This window comes from Salmo salar, chromosome 11, assembly GCF_965601325.2.
Source record: "Salmo salar chromosome 11, fSalSal1, whole genome shotgun sequence".
Lineage (NCBI taxonomy): Eukaryota > Metazoa > Chordata > Actinopteri > Salmoniformes > Salmonidae > Salmo > Salmo salar.
In genome coordinates, this window is record NC_138301.1 from 98,703,082 (window position 1) to 98,724,168 (window position 21,087).

General features: G+C 42.8%; 1 protein-coding gene across 1 annotated transcript; it reads right to left on the bottom strand.

Moving 5' to 3' along the window:
* Positions 1-12,599: 12,599 nt before the first annotated feature.
* On the bottom strand, positions 12,600-20,525 carry LOC106563259 (protein FAM78A). The gene is made up of 2 exons (XM_014128681.3): positions 19,663-20,525; positions 12,600-13,395 (listed from the first exon to the last, which is right to left on the bottom strand). Exons 1-2 carry the CDS (start codon positions 19,983-19,985, stop codon positions 12,870-12,872), a joined length of 849 nt encoding a protein of 282 aa, XP_013984156.1. The 5' UTR covers positions 19,986-20,525; the 3' UTR covers positions 12,600-12,869.
* Positions 20,526-21,087: the final 562 nt, after the last annotated feature.

Genomic DNA, 21,087 nt, shown 5'->3' on the forward strand with positions numbered 1-21,087 from the left:
TAGCACTATGATTCTTAGACATACACTATGAGTTGGAACATGCATTCTATGTCCCTATGGGAATCTGCGCTGTATACACACACAGTATACAGTGGGGCAAAAAAGTATTTAGTCAGCCACCAATTGTGCAAGTTCTCCCACTTAAAAAGATGAGAGAGGCCTGTAATTTTCATCATAGGTACACATCAACTATGACAGACAAAATGAGAAAAAATAATCCAGAAAATCACATTGTAGGATTTTTTTATGAATTTATTTGCAAATTATGGTCATTTCCCCTGTGTGTCTGTCTAGTTAGCTATATCTATTCCTTTCTGTCTGTCATGTGACCCGCATCCCCACCCCACTCCCAGTGGAATGGCCACAGCCAGTATCAGACATTTGATTGGTGCCTCCCGGAGCGGACCGTTCCATCCCAGTGCTCCTCTCTCTCTCCATGGGGGACACAGGGTGCGCTTTGATTGACACACGTATGAGTCCATGTTCCGTGCCGCTAGTCATGCCCCACACCACGCTGGCAGCACTGTGACAGTCAGGCAGAGAGTCCAGTAATGCAAGTCCAAGGGGAGAGGGACTTACAGACAACGCATAGGTGGGGAGAAGGCAGCTATTTCTCTTGCTTAATGTCTCTGCTTTTACTTCCACTTTACCGTGATAATTTAGCATTTTAGAGTCAATAGCGCCTCAATTGTCTACCCATTTGTTTATATACGTAGACATTCTTATTGTCTACTGGGGGAACAAATGGTTGTACGATCGGAGCAGTGAATATTTTCATTCATACAGTAGGAGAAAGGAATGGCTATTCCCAAAAAGGGAGAGACCCAGAGTTGGGGGATAAAAAGATCTGTGAGATGGAAAGAAGGGATGAAAAGGAAGAGAGAGAACAGGGTAGAGCGATGGAGTGACTGTCTCCCTTAAAGGTTATTTACAGCTGGGCCAGTGGGGGAGTTGATATTCTGCTCACCGCAGCAGACGGTACAGCACAGTCCACCCCTGCTTCAAAAGCACCAGCCAGTCAGTCGCATGGACTTGGCTTCAATCAAAGAAGATCCATCATTACTGTTTCAGTTATTTACTTTATCACCCAGAGAGGAAACGATTGAATCCACACAACCATGGGCTGTCAATCATTCATTACTAATGGCTAAAAGAAGGTAGTTTATGAAGAGAGAAAAGAGCTGCCATTGAATGAAATTACTGATTATCCTGCCATGATTGAATCCATTGAGGTTCACACACCATACTCTATAGTACATGCCTTTATATAACTCGTGCTGTGTAGTTATATTGAAGCAGTGTAGAAATATGCACGTCAATTAAACATGTATAACATATAACTTATAAAGTTTGTGAAAGGAGCTATTCTATACAAATTTAATTAATAAACACACGACTTTAGCAAAACTTTAGAGCCCCCAATCTTCTTAAGACATACTTTTGGAATGTCTGAAAACTAGCTGACTAGTGATTCTATTTGCCTGCCCTTTCATACAGTTTGTCGAGATATCTCAGAGGAGCAGCCTTGGGATCCAATCTAAATGTCACCTCTCCCCATAATACCATAAGCCCCAAGGCTGGTCTGCTTGATGTGATATTTCAATCAGTCTGGACTGCTGGTTGCTCCTTGAAGGAGGCTTGGCAGACATACTCTCTAACACATGTGCACACACAAACACATACACACATGAGGAAGGTTAAGATCAATCAAGTAAGCTTTTCCATGTTGGTTGCTGATCTCATTCTAGGTCATTTTAACAGAAGCATTGGACTTGAAGTCTAGTCACAAAATCATCACTATCAACCCAAGATGGGGGATATCTTTTAAGATTTCTCTCCCTCCAACTGACACATAGATGTATAAAACGTAAAGATATTTCCTCTAGGCATAATAAGGATTCAAATGCATCCAGGACAACTCTAAAGACTACTCTATAGTACCACAAATACACATCTGTTTTATTCTTCTGGATGTAGCAGCAGTTCTTATCCCCCCCACTTAAAGAAAGTGCTGTGGAGGTGGTGAAATGGAGGTTTCGGGTCATAGCACAGGCTTGTCGCTGTCATGGCTTTGGATGTTGATGATGATGTCAGAGGTTATCATCACCACAGTGTTCTCTGTGCTTACACATCTCTCTTCCCAGATTATACTGCTCTCTATCAATCTCTCTCTATATTTATCTTTGTATCTATCCCTCAGGTTTATCCTTGTCTCTCTCCTCTCTCTCCCCCCCACTCTCCCCTCCCTCTCTCTCTCTCTCTCTCTCTCTCTCTCTCTCTCTCTCTGTCGCTTTCTCTCTCTCTCTCTGTCTGTCTCTCTGTACAGTAGTGGTGTTTTTCAGAGGTATTTCACAGCCCATGCACATCAGCTCATTGATTTATTGCTCCCCTGTGGCAGAGACACTCACCAGGCCCAATGCCCGAGCAGCATCATTAATAACCTGCCAATCCCCACTTTTCCTTTTCTCTCTCTCTTGCTCTCTCTCACTCGCTCTCTGACATCCTCCTTGACCATCTCTCCCTCGCTCATCCTCCCCTATTCTATCACTCTTTCCACCCCCCTCTTGTTTGTACAAGGCTTACATCATCAGAACTGATGAGATCAAAATAAGTCATGTTCAGCAATGTGTGTCCTATGCACAGCAAGGTGTCCAACCCCTGGCCAATAGGGGCCCTGATGCATACAGGGTTCTTTCCCTTAACACTATAAGTAAATTAGTCATTGCGGTGTCTACACACCTGAGGGGTATGCGACGAAGCAAGCTAGATCTCCTCAGGGTTTTCTAAAGATTCAGTTAGCTTCCCATTCCAGCTAAGGCTTCATCCGTACAATGACGGTGGATATTGCTCTCCTCCTGTAGCTAACTAACAGGCTTGTAACTGCACGTGCATGTCGCACGTGGCTATCCGAACGCCAAACTCTTCATTGAGACAATGCTAAAATATCAATCCATGGGCAATTCAGTGTCATGTTTTTATTTGTGCCGAAATCAAATGAAAGAAAAATTATGTTGCAAATTCAGCAGGCTGTGGTGTGAAATAGGCTTTCAGAAGGGCCGTCTTTATTTTGTTACTTTGATGTGTTTGAGTGTGCTTATCAATGCACAAGCACCTTTTTTCTACTCCTATCGATTAAAATAATTGTATTAAGTCATACAAAAGTTTTACTGTGTATGAAGTTTCAAATGCATTTGTCATTACTGAATGTGTAATGTAATAGGTATTTTAACATGTTTTAGCACACACATACATTTAATAATAAACTATTTAATCAGTTGTCTTCCTCAAATGAAGTGGATGATGATGCAATCTTTGCGAGAGGGAGGGAATCTGATTTCATTGGTCTTCAACTCGGGGCTCAGACCCTTCATCAGAGTAAATGGAGTTAGTCCTGAGTTATCCTGCCCCGGAGCAGGTTAGATCTGAATGATTCGTTGCCATAGCAATTTACCTGGCTAAAAGGTGACCCACTTTCGTGGTACCGGTTTTTCCAAGTTGATTTCTGAGTTGACCAAAGTTACCTTACTAACTCCTCAAACTACATTTGTTGTATAGGGCTCTGATTTTGCTCTGAATCGGCAGTTTAGTAGTAAGAGGAGACAAAAAAAACAGCAGACACATCATATGTGGTCCTTGTGTCCTTGCATAGACACCCACTTAGTCAGGGTGGCGCAACATTAAATCAAAATCCATATAAAATGTTATTTGTCAGATGCGAATACTGTGAAATGCTTACTTACAAGCCCTTAACCAACAATGCAGTTAGAGAACTGTAGTTAAGAAAATATATACTAAATAAACTAAAGTAAAAAATGTAAAAAATATTTTAAAAGTAACACAATAAAATAACAATGATGATGCTATATACAGGGGGTATCGGTACCGGTATCGGTACTGTGCACGGGGTACAGTTTAGTCGGGGTAATTTTTACATGTAGGTAGGGGTAAAGTGACTATGCATAGAAAATAAACAGCGAGTAGCAGCAGTGTCAATGCAAATAGTCCGGGTAGCCATTTGATTAGCTGTTCAGTAATCTTATGGCTTGGGGGTAGAAGCTGTTAAGGAGCCTTTTGGTCCTAGACTTGGCGCTCCAGTACCGCTTGCTGTACGGTAGCAGAGAACAGTCTATGACTTGGGTGACTGGAGTCTTTGACAATTTTTTGGGCCTATATAGGTCCTGGATGGCAGGAAGCTTGGCCCCTGTGATGTACTGGGCCGGATGCACTACCCTGTGTGGTGCCTTATGGTCAGATGCCAAGCAGTTGTACTTGGCGTTGATGCAACCGGTCAGGATGCTCTCGATAGTGCAGCTGTTAAACTTTTTGAGGATCTGGGGACCCATGCCAAATCTTTTCAGTCTCCTGAGGTGTTGTCGTGTCCTCTCTTGGGGCGGAAGGTAACCTAGTGGTTAGAGCGTTGGGCCAGTAACCAAAAGGTTGCTGGATCGAATCCCCGACCTGACAAGGTATAAATCTGTCGTTCTGGCCCTGAACAAGGCAGTTGTTCCCCAGTAGGCCGTCATTGTAAATAAGAATTTGTTCTTAAATGACTTGCCTAGTTAAATAAAGGTTAAATAAATAAAACATTATAATAATTCACGACTGTCTTTGTGTGTTTGGCCCATGATAGTTTGTTGGTGATGTGGAAACTCTCTGCCCGCTATACCCCCGTCGATGTTAATGGGGGGCCTGTTCGGCCTGCCTTTTCCTGTAGTCCACGATCAGCTCCTTTGTCTTCTCTTGTCAGTGTGGCAGATATATTGTTGCCTACCCTTACCACCTGGGGATGGCCTGTCAGGAAGTCCAGTTGCAGAGGGAGGTGTTTAGTCTCATGGTCCTTAGCTTAGTAATGAGCTTTGTGGGCACTATGGTGTTTGATTAACAGCATTCTCACATAGGTGTTCCTTTTGTCCAGGTGGGAAAGGGCAGTGTGGAGTGCGATTGAGATTGCGTCATTTGTTGGGGCGGTATGCAAATTGGAGTGGGTCTAGGGTTTCCGGGATGATGGTGTTGATGTGAGTGATGACCAGCCTTTCAAAGCTCTTCATGGCTACCGACGTGAGTGCTACAGGGCGGTAATCATTTAGGCAGGTTACCTTTTGCTTTCTTACATGCTTGAAACATGTAGGTATTACAGACTCAGTCAGGGAGAGGTTGAAAATATAATTGAAGACACTTGCCAGTTGGTCCGCACATGTTTTGTGTACATGTCCTGGTATTCAGTCTGGCTCAAAATTGTGCCCCATTACTCAAATAATTAAATTATGTAATTTGTTACACTATACCCCAGCCTGACTCATAGCACTGGAGTACAATGTTTCAAATGTTGCAGAGAGAAATGTCATGTATAGAGCTGATACAATTCCCTATTGAATAAACTGGAGGATCATTTCTGTTGTAAGCAATACATTTCTATCTTAAGGCTCTGTTATGGTGGTAATGTCTTCAAGGAGGGGGACACTAATCCGGACGCTTATAAGAAATCCTGCTATGCCCTCAGACGAACCATCAAACAGGCAAAGCGTCAATACAGGTCTAAGATTGAATCCTACTACACCGGCTCTGATGCTATTACGGTCTATAAAGGGAAACCCATCCACAAGCTGCCTAGTGACGCAAGCCTACCAGACGAGCTAAATGCCTTTTTATGCTCGCTTTGAGGCAAGCAACACTGAAGCATGCATGAGTACACCAGCTGTTTCGGATGACTGTGTGATCACGCTCTCCGTAACCGATGTGAGCAAGAACATTAAACAGGTCACCATTCACAAAGCCGCGGGGCCACAAGCCCGAGTTGGAATTCCGAGTTGGATGACCATTCAAAACGATTTTCCCCAGTTGTCTTGAACACACTGAAGTCGGAGAATTCCCAGTTCCCAGTTGTTTTGAATGCGGCATCAGATTGTAACTTTGGTACTTCAGAGTTGCCAGCTCAGACCCCCCCCTTTCCAGGGGTTTTATTTTTATTTAGCGTATAAACTTCTCTTGTGTTTGCCCCCCATTTATTGATAAATCTCCCATCATAGTAATATTACCTGCATCATATGCCCCCACGATACCTTTGTCCCCTCCAAACCCCCCTAAAATGGTTTTGGGTGATGATCTGTGAGATGATAACATTTTATTTGCTTTGTGATTGGTCAAAAACTGAAAACAACCTGTCAAGTCATGTGCTCCGTTTCTTGTATACACAAACAAGTATATTGACAATTTGTAATATGCTGAAAAGTGGCTAAACTAAGTTAATATTTTTCAGGTAATGAGCGCAGCCATCTTTGACTTTGTTTATATGCGTCTACAACATTACAGTAGTCTCTTGTGCTCACCAGAGATGTGGTACATTGTAAACTAGTCTAGCTGTTAGGTCGCTAACTTATGTTTTTTTTTTTATTAGCGCATTCTGTTATTTACACTGCTTCATGGAATGAGTTTGGCTGTGGATGTGTTCCGTGTGATGCTTGGATGATGAAGTTCGCAGTTATCTTTTACAATAAAAGGTCAAATTGAGGAATAGTTTAAGACCTTTATTTTCCATCAGTACAAAAAAAATATTTAGATGCTGTTTAGACATCAATGCTGTTTAGACGTGTTTGTTGCGTCATACGTTCTGTTGCTACTGTTCCAATCACATATTTGAGATCGTTCGCTGCAGGGACCACTCAACAATGATCACAAATACATGATCGTATGGGTCAAAGGGTTAACAAGTATAACACTAGATTGGGGTGAATAGACTAATTAGTCAAATACATACAGTGGTAATTGCCCATTAAAGCTCTGGCATTCTGATCAAAACCTGGAAATTCATCTTAGCAGGGCCAGAGCAGAGGGGAAGGACGAATGCCTCTGGTCTTCAATAGGGAGTTAAATTAATACTCTCAAACTCTAAACCAAGTCTGCCTTAGTGAAAAAATAACAAGAAAATGACTGAATTTACTGATGTTAATAGATAGTACAGTGGGGGAAAAAAGTATTTGATCCCCTGCTGATTTTGTACGTTTGCCCACTGATAAAGAAAGGATCAGTCTATAATTTTAATGGTAGGTTTATTTGAACAGTGAGGGACAGAAAAACAACAAAAATATCCAGAAAAACACATGTCAAAAATGTTATAAATTGATTTGCATTTTAATTAGGGAAATAAGTATTTGACCCCCTCTCAATCAGAAAGATTTCTGGCTCCCAGGTGTCTTTTATACAGGTAACGAGCTGAGATTAGGAGCACACTCTTAAAGGGAGTGCTCCTAACCGCAGCTTGTTACCTGTAAAAAAGACACCTGTCCACAGATGCAATCAATCAATCAGATTCAAAACTCTCCACCATGGCCAAGACCAAAGAGCTCTCCGAGGATGTCAGGGACAAGATTGTAGACCTACACAAGGCTGGAATGGGCTACAAGACCATCGCCAAGCAGCTTGGTGAGAAGGTGACAACATTTGGTGCGATTATTCGCAAATGGAAGAAACACAAAAGAACTGTCAATAATCCTTGGCCTGGGGCTCCATCCAAGATCTCACCTCGTGGGGTTGCAATGATCATGAGAACGGTGAGGAATCAGCCCAGAACTGCACGGGAGGATCTTGTCAGTGATCTCAAGGCAGCTGGGACCATCGTCACCAAGAAAACAACTGGTAACACACTACGCCGTGAAGGACTGAAATCCTGCAGCGCCCGCAAGGTCCCCCTGCTCAAGAATACATATACATGCCCGTCTGAAGTTTGCCAATGAACATCTGAATGATTCAGAGGACAACTGGGTGAAAGTGTTGTGGTCAGATGAGACCAAAATGGAGCTCTTTGGCATCAACTCAACTCGCCGTGTTTGGAGGAGGAGGAATGCTGCCTATGACCCCAAGAACACCATCCCCACCGTCAAACATGGAGGTGGAAACATTATGCTTTGGGGGTGTTTTTCTGCTAAGGGGACAGGACAACTTCACCGCATCAAAGGGACGATGGACGGGGCCATGTACCGTCAAATCTTGGGTGAGAACCTCTTTCCCTCAGCCAGGGCATTGAAAATGGGTCGTGGATGGGTATTCCAGCATGACCAATGACCCAAAACACACGGCCAAGGCAACAAAGGAGTGGCTCAAGAAGAAGCACATTAAGGTCCTGGAGTGGCCTAGCCAGTCTCCAGACCTTAATCCCATAGAAAATCTGTGGAGGGAGCTGAAGGTTCGAGTTGCCAAACGTCAGCCTCGAAACCTTAATGACTTGGAGAAGATCTGCAAAGAGGAGTGGAACAAAATCCCTCCTGAGATGTGTGCAAACCTGGTGGTCAACTACAAGAAACGTCTGACCAATGTGATTGCCAACAAGGGTTTTGTCACCAAGTACTAAGTCATGTTTTGCAGAGGGGTTAAATACTTATTTCCCTCATTAAAATGCAAATCATTTTATAACATTTTTTACATGCGTTTTTCTGGATTTTTTTGTTGTTATTCTGTCTCTCACTGTTGAAATAAACCTACCATTAAAATTATAGACTGATCATTTCTTTGTAAGTGGGCAAACGTACAAAATCAGCAGGGGATCAAATACTTTCCCCCCCCACTGTATATTATGTATTCCAAAGTTGACTAATGGATATTTGACTATTGATTATGGTTAAGAAATAGTTTATAAGCAGACTTTCAAATAAGTGTCACCAACTCTTTTCCTTCATAAAGTATGACATGGTATCAGAGTTGATAAAAGCTAGGGTGTTGTGGGTGTGTGTGTGGCAAGGCGCTTCTGTAGATAGAATCACCATGTCACAGGGTGTATATTCTCCAATCACAACACTTTAGGAGACAGATGCCAGGGAACAAATAACATTTGCAAAAAAATATTTTATCATGAAAAATACCACTCTTTTAGTTTTCAGTATTTTTTTTATCATTGTGCATTTTCACAGTTTTAAATATTTGCCAATACTATTCCATTTTCAAGTATTGAGTATCAGTGTCAATGACAAAGCAAAACAAGAAAATACTGTATTTTTGTATCAGTGCGGTGAAATATATTAGAGCATTTTTCAGAAGACAAACCAACAAACCCAAAGAAATTAGAAATACATAGCCTATTGTGTATAATCTGCTACAGTTAGCCATAGGGCTACTCTACTGAAAACCTAGTCAGAGGTGAAGGGAGCGAATAGTAAGATGGACAGACAAATGGAATATCCAATCAACTCTTTTGTTTACATGGGGTAAGCCAATAGCAAAGGCTAGGAAACAATGGTGGGTGATCCTGAGAGTGAGCTTGGGCCTGTTATTGGTTGAACTAAAGCGAAATCTTTTCTGCTGGTCTATGAAGAGTTGCTGGACTGTTTACAGGACTCTTTTACATAAAGATCCATAGAAAAGGTGGTAGCCCTCAACTAGGAGTTGTGGGTTTAGGAAAGGAAGGCTCTACCCAGTGGCACAACCCCAGAAGGAGAAACATGAAGTCCATGAATTCCGCTCGTTCAATGATGGCATCGTAATCTCATAAGAATGTTTACGTAAATGTCCATTTTTAAAAACAGAACTCAGTTAGAGGCGTGTTTCCAGGAAGCGCTTGTACATTATGAGATGGCCTCATCAGTAGCACATAACAACACGGTCAGAATCAGAGACACATTGAGGCAATCGTCTCCTCTGTGACCTCCCTCTCGTGTGTGTGTTTTGCTGGGGGCCACGTGCTCTACCAATAAGCGCTGTTCACACTCGGTCCCAGTGTGATGTTGTGACGATCCGATAGGATGCAAGAAGAGACCGCCCCCGGGAGCCTCTGTCCCTGCTGTCTTATGACAACTGTGTGTGTGCCCCACCCCTTCTAACACTGACCATTGCCCTCTAGCCCTAAGAGCCCATCATATATCACTCCAGCCACCCTTGGCACAGCCCAACACAGTGCATCTGAAGGGAACTCAGTATTTCACAGCAGATATAATAATGGCAGCACTTCCCCCCACCAGTCCTCTCCTCCCTCCTCCTCCCTCAGCCCAGATGATAGAGACTCAGAGCAGAGGCTCTATCTCACAGAGCTGACGCAGGGCAACGAGGGCCATCTGATTAGGCTATTATGCGGGTCCAAAATGTAATTATAACAAGGGAGAGCTGCAGTATACATACTGTATCATAGCTATCATACTGAAGATCTCATTTGGCGAGGCTATCAGTCTATCTAATTTCCTAACCGTCTCTTTTTTAATTATGTTCAGCTGCTACACACTTGGCTGCTCTGTCTTTTCTCATCAGGCAAAGATGTCACATTAAGGTTGATATTTGGTTGAGACGTCAACAGATTTGAGTAATTTTAAATAAACCAAACCACGAGGTAGGCTAAAATAACGAAGGAAACAATGGTGACTCAACACATTTTTGGCCAGTTGTTGGTGGCATTTGATGGTAGTATTATTACGCTACCAAGAAAGCTTTGCCTCCAAAAAATATCAAACCACAATGGCATAACATATATACTAAAACAATACCATCTTTGACAAAAGTGGAGATGCTGTTTTCTCAACCACTTCAAAATGGCAGCTTGACCCCAGTGTTACAAAACACAAACATTGGTCCCTGTTCCTTTTTTTTAGCTCGTTGTTGTCATTGATGATGTTATAAGGAGATAAAAAAGCCTGATGCCAAATTCTGCCCCACAGTCGTCCCTCTACCACACTCCCTCCCTCCCTCCTCCATGAGAGAGATTTCAGCCCGGGGTAAAGCTGCCCTTCCCACAGATAAATGAATGACTAGACATTGTCCTGTTTATGGAAGTATTTAGCTAGCCGGGGCTCTGTGCGTTATCCCTGCGAGAGGAGGGAAAAAAGCACCACATTTCTACAGCGGGCTACAACTGTCAGTGGCTACCCCTCAAGTGGGTTCATCTATATGCCAGGCTGAGCCTCGCTTTTCTACTACTGCCTGCCCTTCCTCCACACAAGGAAGACAGAGGACAGGGTGAAGAGAGGAGGGATGGAGGAAATAGAGAGATGGATCGAGGGGAGCAGAGAGAGACAGATGGATCAGAGAGAGGAGAAAGTGGGGACAGGGTGAGAGAGGGTGAATGGGGACAAACATCAGAAGTGGAGGGAGAGAGGGTGAGGGGAGCGGGGGGGGACAAGGAGAGAGAATAGAGAGGGAGGGCAGTGGACTACATCCAGTTAACCTCTGCAGAGCCACCCCACACACAGGGACCCTAAAGCCAAGATTAATTATCTCCAATAGCATTGCATGGAGGACTGCTTTCTTATTGCCCCGGGATTTGAAACACAGTCATTTCCCCTGGCTACTGCTTGCTGTGATTGCTTATTAATACCAATATTGATTAGGTGCTAGCATGCCCCTCTCTTTTGACAGCTGTAGAGAGGAGAGAAGAAAGGCAGAGGGATGGATGGATGGGGCGAGGGAGGTATGTGTGACAAACACTTTACAGTGGCAGGGGCCCTGAGATGGAGGGAGTGGTGATAAATCAAATAAAAGATAACATGATGAAAGACAGTATTCTCTCTGTAAAGGGAGGTTGTTGACAAACCTTGCTGTCTATCTGAATGTCAGCTGAATGTCACTCTCAATGGGTTTGAATGTTGTCAGAAAACCTTTTACATTGCCAAACATAACATGTGCGTTTGCATTGATGAGATGAGCAAACTGGCATTGTGAAAGGGTTTGTTTGAATGATTTTTCTCTGTATGTTCTGTGGGAGTAAAAGAGTTCTAGCAGTATTAGGACCCAATTTGGTTCCCAGTAACCCTGTAAATAATGCTAATTTAACCATTCTCCAATTTGTATAAAATGCTATTTATCCTGCTACAGTGGTAAATATTTCTACAAGAATGACAATTGCTGAATGTCATTACACTTTTTGGTGTTTTGTAACAGATGCCTCTTTCCATATATGAAATGTGTGCACATGTTTGGGACGCTGGAATTATTTTGGTGTGGATGAACATGTGCAGGTAGCCTACTTTTTGAAGAGATTTGTTTGACAATCAGATGAAACCATCATGACTAGTTTTGTACATACCACCTTAAAAGGTAATATATTTAAACTGTTAAATGACATGTGTTTACTATTAGGCCCGTAAAAACATGTCACGGTATAATTTGCACTCTGTTGCCACTGTTCTGTTCCTAAACCCACACACAACAGCACCAACAATCTGGATGGAAGAAGAGACGAGACATGTGAAGGAATATTGCATTGCACATGATTAAAGGCTAAAAGTTAAAAGCGATGTAAACTTAAGGCAGCATGGATTGAATGTCTCGCATGTTTAAAAAAGTACTAAAACTACATATGTCTCCTCGATGTGGTTCGTATTCACTATCCCTCATGTGGAGCACAGAATAGCGCTTATTCACAAAAAGTGCACTCTCTCCAAGACCATAAATAAAAACACAACTTTGTGCATGTACCATGTACATACACACGAACATAAATACTATGTTATTTTTTCAACCCACACACGCTCCCCAACCCTCCCAAATTCCAATCCCCAAAATGCAACAAAAAATGCAAAGTTTCTGTGGGTAAATATTTTTCAATTACTTAATCTAGCACAGTGAAACCCGACCCAGATTGAAGGTAGAATGGTTGCAGTTTGTTCATTCCTGTTTTTAAAGTCCGCTCCAGCTCCCACTTATAGGCAACGAGTGTCCTCTTTCTCCAAGCTGCTCTTGTCCTTGTTTCACTTTCTCTCTCTCCCTCTCTCGCTCAATTCTTACAAAAAGCGAGAGAAGAGGTAGAAAACGTAGAGGCAAATAGAGGCAACGAGCTTGAGGGAAGGTTAAAAGGAGAAGAAAGGAAAAGGAAAGTAGATAAAAAGAGAAGAAAGGAAAAGTTAGGTGTAGGTAGAAGAGTGGGAGAAGAGAAAGAGCATTTAACCCCTAGAGGTCAGTCAGTATTTGGGCGGGATGACCACGACGGCTTCCCCGGTCTTTGGCCGCCACATGAGCACCTGAGCGTCGTTGGCATTGGGCTTGACCATGGCATTGGGGGGGATGGGTTCATTTTTGCCCAGGATGTGGGGCTGCTCCTGGGCCACGGGCTCACGCAGCATAGCCCTCTGGCCCAGGGGCTTGTCAGGGTCTACCTCGATGTGGAGCTGCATCCTCCAGCGGATGGTCTGCAGCACCAGGGTCTCGGCCGAGGCCTGATTGATGGCCACCAGCCAGGTGGTGAAGCTCTGGTCGCGGCGGATGCTGCTGAGCTGCGGCAGGTTGCTGTCGCTCACAGGCACTCCCCACGTAACACTGGGGTAGAAGTTGTCGTTCATGCTGACCGTGAACTTGGTGTCCTTCTTGGTGGGGCCCACAATGGTGCATGTTTCCGTGGTGTTGCCATACCAAGGGTAGTTGACACCATCCGAGTCGCTGATGGCCTGGATCTTGCCATCCCGCAGGTCAGGGAGTTCCCAGCTCGACCTGGAAGTGGAAAAGCAGGTAGTTAGATTTAACCCGGAAGGTTAAAAAACAGAGTGAGGCTTAAAGTTCACGACAAAATCAAAGATTGGCACTATCACTCACATTCATATGGGATTGAAGTATCCTTGTGTGTATATATAGCTAAATCTACACAACAGATGGTGTGAACTGTCAACGGAATTCAATTTTAGAGCACTTTTTTATGTGAATTTTGGAAAAATGATTCCTTTAACCTGGAAGTGGAAACAAGAAGGGGAAACTTGTTTTACACGTGGGAATCTCTCTGCATTTGGTTACTGCTTTCCTGACAAAACTTGTTTGAGAGATGTGTCAATCGTAATAGGCTTTTACCCACTGTTAAATAATGGCTGGAGGATAAGAAAAGTGGAGACTATCTCCCTGAGAGGCTGAAACAGCCTGGCTGAGTGGGTTTGTTATTGAGAATCAGGGCAGGGCAGCACAATCACAGCACATCCCAGGTTCCCATTGTTAACAGCCTCCCCGCCTGTCTAACCCACTCCTGTGTAGTAAGTCACTGTAGATGCATGTCAATGATCTCAAATGGCTTCCTTTTCTCATTTCTCACTAACCAATGATCTGTCAACACAGGATAGGTGAAAGCGATATGTCCTAAGCCTATCGGGATTGCTTTGCCTCGTCCACCCTTAATTCAGATCTGAGTGAATTAAGTGAAGGTGAATTTTGTAGTATTGAGACGTAGCGGGTGACATTGTGGGACAGAGGCACATCATAAACAATCCTGTCCTCCCCCTCGGCAGGAAGAAAATTACCTTTCTCCCAGAAGTGGAGGATCAGCAGAACTGCTGTAGATAACAGTGTGATCACCAGTCACATGACAGGTCTGCATGGGCATTGGTTCAGTTTCTGTATAAGCACTTTGTGACAACTGCTGATGTAAAAAGGGCTTCATAAATCGATTTGATTTATTTATTTATTCAAAGAGGTCCTAGATTGTGATTTTTAGGCAAGCCCCCCCCCCCCCCCCGTGTGTGTGTGTGTGTGTGTGTGTGTGTGTGTGTGTGTGTGTGTGTGTGTGTGTGTGTGTGTGTGTGTGTGTGTGTGTGTGTGTGTGTTATTCATGTCCATTCTTGTTGCTACAAATCACTATCCTCTCTATCGATCTGGCTCCAAAACAACTTGAACAATCTTTACATCTATAAATATATCTCTGACAGGAGCCAAATTGTAACATCAATTTCACTGTGAAGGGCCAACGACTACAGACAATGGCCAACAAAGCACTCCCTGTATTTTTATCTTGATAACACATGGTTTCATGAGAACAGAACATGCCCCAGAGCAAGAACATTTGGCTTTTTCTTTCTCCCCCTATTGGAGGTCTAACGATACTACCGGATCTACCTACTCTTTATAGACGGTATTTTATTATAGTACTATACTATTTTCAGTACTGTATTCAAAACCATGGGAGGTGCTCTATTGAAATAGATACTAGGAAGAACCCAACAGACGTGTATTTGTGCCATCTGAGGTGATAGCTGCTCTGAGAGAGAGAGAAAGGCCTGTTAATACCAGTTTCATCTCTCTCTCGCTCACTACCCTCTCTATTCTCTTTTCATATTATGTTTCATTTGCAGAGCCGAGGGACGTCTCTAATCTCCACACAGCATAAAAATAAAAAATAAAATTATGTTTTTTCCATTCAGTGGCTCTTTAGGCCCAGTGCGAGAGATTAACACACACACACACACAAACACGCACACAGACAAACACACAAACACACATCTCAGAGCAGCTATCACCTCATATGGCAGAAATACTGCACACATCCTCTATTCTGGGCAGATCAATGGCCAAAGTAAATGTGCCTCTCCTATTTCATCTAAGCGACACATTTCTGCTGGTTTGGGGTTCAGAAGAACAATGCCCCGGTAGTCTGATTTGTAAGAGGGCACAACAACACCTATTACCCCTCTGGAGACTGAAAAGATTTGGCATGGGTCCTCAGATCCTCAAAATGTTCTACAGCTGCATAATCAAGAGCATCCTGACTGGTTGCATCACTGCCTGGTATGGCGACTGCTCGGCCCAGTACATCACTGGGGCCAAGCTTCCTGCCATCCAGGACCTCTACACCAGGCCCTGAAAATTGTCGAAGACTCCAGCCACCCTAGTCATATAATGTTCTCTCTGCTACCACATGGCAAGCAGTACCGGAGCGCCAAGTCTAGGTCCAAGAGGCTTCTAAACAGCTTCTACCCCCAAGCCATAAGATATAACATCTAATAAAATGGCTACCAACTATTTGCATTGCCCCCCCCCCCCTTTTTACACCACTGCTACTCTCTTCTGTCATCTATGCATAGTCACTTTATTAACTCTTCTTACATAACCACCTAAAATTAGTTCACCATCTACAGTTGAAGTGGGAAGTTTACATACACCTTAGCTAAATACATTTAAACTCAGTTTTTCACAATTCCTGACATCACCACTTTATTTTAAAGAATGTGAAATGTCAGAATAATAGCAGAGAGAATTATTTCAGCTTTTATTTCTTTCATCACATTCCCAGTGGGTCAGAAGTTTACATACACTCAATTAGTATTTGGTAGCATTGCCTTTAAATTGTTTAACTTGGGTCAAACGTTTCGGGTAGCCTCCCATAAGCTTCCCACAATAAGTTGGGTGAATTCTGGCCCATTCCTCCTGACAGAGCTGGTGTAACTGAATCAGTTTTGTCAGCTTCCTTGCTCGCACACGCTTTTTCAGTTCTGCCCACAAATTTTCTATAGGATTGAGGTCAGGGCTTTGTGATGGCCACTCCAATACCTTGACTTTGTTGTCCTTAAGCCATTTTGCCACAACTTTGGAAGTATGCTTGGGGTCATTGTCCATTTGGAAGACCCATTTGCGACCAAGCTTTAACTTTCTGACTGATGTCTTGAGATGTTGCTTCCATATATCCACATAATTGTCCTCCCTCATGATGCCATCTATTTTGTGAAGTGCACCAGTCCCTCCTGCAGCAAAGCACCCCCACAACATGATGCTGCCACCCCCGTGCTTCATGGTTGGGATAGTGTTCTTCGGCTTGCAAGCTTCCCCCTTTTTCCTCCAAACATAACGATGGTCATTATGGCCAAACAGTTCTATTTTTGTTTCATCAGACCAGAGGACATTTCTTGATTATCCCATGATGTCAAGCATCATGAAGGTAGGCCTTGAAATACATCCACGGGCACACCTCCAATTGACTCAAATGATGTCAATTAGCCTATCAGAAGCTTCTAAAGCCATGAAATCATTTTCTGGAATTTTCCAAGCTGTTTAGAGGCACAGTCAACTTAGTGTATGTTAACTTCTATCCCACTGGAATTGTGATACAATGAGTTATAAGTGAAATAATCTGTCTGTAAACAATTGTTGGAAAAATGACTTGTGTCATGCACAAAGTAGATGTCCTAACCGACTTGCCAAAACTATAGTTTGTTAACAAGACATTTGTGGAGTGGTTGAAAAACGAGTTTTAATGACTCCAACCTAAGTGTATTCAAACTTCTGACTTCAACTGTACATACTACCTCAACTAACCGGTGTCCCCGCACATTGACTCTGTATCAGTACCCCCCTGTATATAGTCTCGCTATTGTTATTTTACTGCTGCTCTTTAATTACTTGTTACTTTTATCTCTTATTCTTATCCGTATTTTTTTTTAACTGCATTGTTGGTTAGGGGCTCGTAAGTAAGCATTTCAGTATAAGGTCTACACCTGTTGTATTCGGCGCATGTGACTAATAACATTTGATTTGATTTAGATTTGACATAGCCAGACTAGGGCAAGGGGAGGAGGTCATGTTGGGGATTGTAGTATTTGGACAGTGTGTGTAATCTTTAACATGCAGACCCGAAACATCCCATCCTGCAACGGGTGAAGATAAACCCTCTGCATTTTGGGTATACAGTGCCTTCAGAAAGTATTCACTCCCGAGTGAATCCAGGCTGCATCACATCCGGCCGTGATTGGGAGTCCCATAGGGCGGCGCACAATTGGCCCAGCATCGTCCGGATTTGGCCAGGTTAGGCCGTCATTGTAAATAAGAATTTGTTCTTAACTGACTTGCCTGGTTAAATAAATAAAATAAAAATTCACAGCCCTTGACTTTTTCCACATTCTGTTGTGTTACAGCCTAAATATAAAATGGATTAAACTGAGATGTTGTGTGTAACTGGCCTACACACAATACCCCATAATGTCATAGTGGAATTATGTTTTTAGAAATGTGTACAAATTAATAAATAATTAACTTCTGAAATGTATTGAGTCAATAAGTATTCAACCCCTTTGTTATGGCAAGCCTAAATAAGTTCAGGGGTAAAAATGTGCATAATAAGTCACATAATAAGTTGCATGGCCTCACTCTGTGTGCAATAATAGTGTTTAGCATGATTTTTGAATGACTACCTCACCTCTGTACCCCACACATACAATTATCTGTAAGGTCCCTCAGCCGAGCAGTGAATTTCAAACATTGATTCAACAGCTGTAATCGCTGCCAAAGGTGATTTTAACATGTATTGACTCAGGGGTGTGAATACTTATGTAAGTTAGATATTTCTGTATTTAATTTTCCAAACATTTGCAAAAATGTCCAAAAACATATTTTCACTTTGTCATTATGGGGTATTGTGTGTAGATGGGTGAGGAATAAAAATAATAATCAATTTTGAATTCAGCCTGCAACACAACAAAATGTGAAACACGCCAATAGGTGTGAATACTTTCTGAAGGCACTGTACGTCAACTTATGGTCCCCTGCCACAGGATGTGGCACGAACTGAATTTGTGTAAATCACAGACATCTGTCAATAGACAGGGGGAAGTCAATTTGAGCTCACTTTAACTCATTTCGTAATATTTGGAAAATAATGTGATTTCTCATCCCATACAGTTTCTGTTGACTCCAGTAGCCTACCTAACAATGAAACCCAGCTTGAATGGATCAATTTAACAGAGTGTTTATGAAAGCCTTGGCTTTAGAGAAAATTGTGGACCCAGTCCTTGCCCACCACCGCTCTATAGAATCCAACAGTGCTAAAGCGTACTGCATCTTCAAGGACACTATCACCTCTCTATGCACCAGAGACAGTGAATTGATACACTATATATGCCAACGGACGATTCTGGGTTTGGCAGATGCCAGGAGAATGCTACCTGCCCGAATGCATAGTGCCAACTGTAAAGTTTGATGTAGGAGGAATAATGGTCTGGGGCTGTTGATTCGGACTAGGCCCCTTAGTTCCAGTGAAGGGAAATCTTAACGCTACAGCATACAATGACATTCTAGATGATTCTGTGTTTCCAACTTTGTGGCAACAGTTTGTGGAAGGCCATTTCCTGTTTCAGCATGATAATGCCCCTGTGCACAAAGCGAGGTCCATACAGAAATGGTTTGCCGAGATCTGTGTGGAAGAACTTGACTGGCCTGCACAGAGCCCTGACCTCAACCTCATCAAACACCTTTGAGATGAATTGGGACACTGACTGCGAGCCAGGCCTAATTGCCCAACATCAGTGCTCGACCTCACCAATGCTCTTGTGGCTGAATGGAAGCAAGCAATGTTCCAACATCAACTCAATATTAAAAAAGCTGTTCTTAATATTTTGTACACTCAGTGTATGTATTACATATCTATCCAAAAGGCTAAAGTTGCCTATTAATATTTGAGGCTTTGAATGATATAGGGGCATAAGGTTTATCCCCATGGACATGGGATATATAAGTGGATTTTTGTCTTGATGGTTTGTTTTTTTCAATCCAATAATTGATTTGATTTCGCAAAAGGATGGATTTGCAATATGAATAAAAAATGTGCCTTGGCTTTTCTGCCTTTCCTAACTAACTTTTCTCGGGAAGTCATCATGACGCAAGTGTGTTCCAGCATCGAGGTACATACAGTAGACTGTTGACGTTCTGAAGTTAGCCCTCCAATCTCCAGAAATATCTTGGAGGTGTCAAAGCCCCAGCGCCATTGAGAGGTGAATATGAAAAATGAAGTAGATGACGGATGGCAGGTATGGTCTGGAATTTTAATTCAGGGTAATTTATATTAGGTCTTAGTCTACTCAAATGTGATTGCCTCTGCACCTGACCAGACTGTAGCCCTAAATAGCCTAGTCCATCACCTGCACCGTTGGTGAACTAGAAGTAGGCCTAGACCTACATTTCACATGGTTGTTTACGTTCCCTTGTAAGGTGGGTTGAGTTTAGGTTGATACTCACATCCCTTTGGTTCCATATTTGTTGTAGAACTCCATGTGGTTGCATGCTTGAATCCAGCCAACAGTCCACGTCTCTTTACCAGCCACCGGCGGCACTAGTACTCGAGCAGAGGCTCGGAAGTGCGGTGTTCGATAGCGCAGAACCACGTTGGATGACTCGTCGATGCTGGTTGGATTGGAGTCGATGGAGGAGTTCACCTCGAGAACGATGATACTTTCACGGAAACACTTGGGCTTACACCTGATACTCTGGATACAGCCCATTGCATTAAATAGCAACACAATCCACAACAACGTCCTGAGATCTGGAGGAGAAAGACGCATGGAAACAGCAACTAATTCACAATTGCATCCATATTTTCAATAGTTAAAAAATACAAAAAAACGAAAAAGGGTGGCACTGGCAAATGGCCACTCCACTGTTATCCGTTGAGAATGACTAGACTATCACTTTGCTGACATGTTCATAAAAGCAATGCATTTTGCAACCAGTTCTGTATTCCAACACTATGAGGGAAAATGTAGTGTTTCACTCAATAATGGAACAGTTGTGAATACATTCACAGCAGTATGATTTCTGCTTTTCGTTGGCGATCCGCTCACATCACCAAAAAAGGGCCGATGCAACTTTCTTTTCCGCGTCTTGAAGCTTCCTCCATCAATAGAAGTGCCTATTCAGATGTCTGTGCTGTGTGATCTGTTTCACCCCCACAAGAAGCGTGAGGTCGCCCGCGATCACTGGCAACTTGCGACCATCGGAGATGTACACCAGAAAAGATTCACATTTAGGCCTACTTTGTGATCTAATAAAGCAGACGAAATAACTAATTGTGACGCATAATTTACAAAAACTGCTAACGTAACATTTCGACGTCATATTGGCGGAGCTCAGCGCCTCTCATCTGTGAGCCTATTCATTTCCACTTTCATTATCCTCCTGAGTGTGTGTAAAATCAACTTTCCCTCGGATACGCATTCTGTTTTCCATAAGCCACCAGTTCGGCCACAAGTGAAAGGGTTTTATTCCAAAAAAAAAATGTTTTTGTGTGGATAAGAGGGCTGCAGCTAGCAACGGCTTGCATTGAGCAACGTCTTAATTATTTAACAATAAACGATTAACACTTAATGCCACAGTAAAAAGGCCCCTTTCACTGACCCCAGTGTTACGACAATTATAACAATGTCACATCAAAAATACATTATGACTGAATGAGGTGCACACCTCATGAGGTGCATGTACATAATAAATAACCCATCTAAAATAAGTTGCTGAAGGTCTTCACTACAACAGACACACAGCCCACGTGCAATCCTACAATAACTCTATGCACAGGGATTATATGAGGGATAAGAATAAATATTGCTGTCCGTACTCGAAGTCGACGAACATTTTAGACATGGTATGCAAAAGGCAATAGGGCAAGTG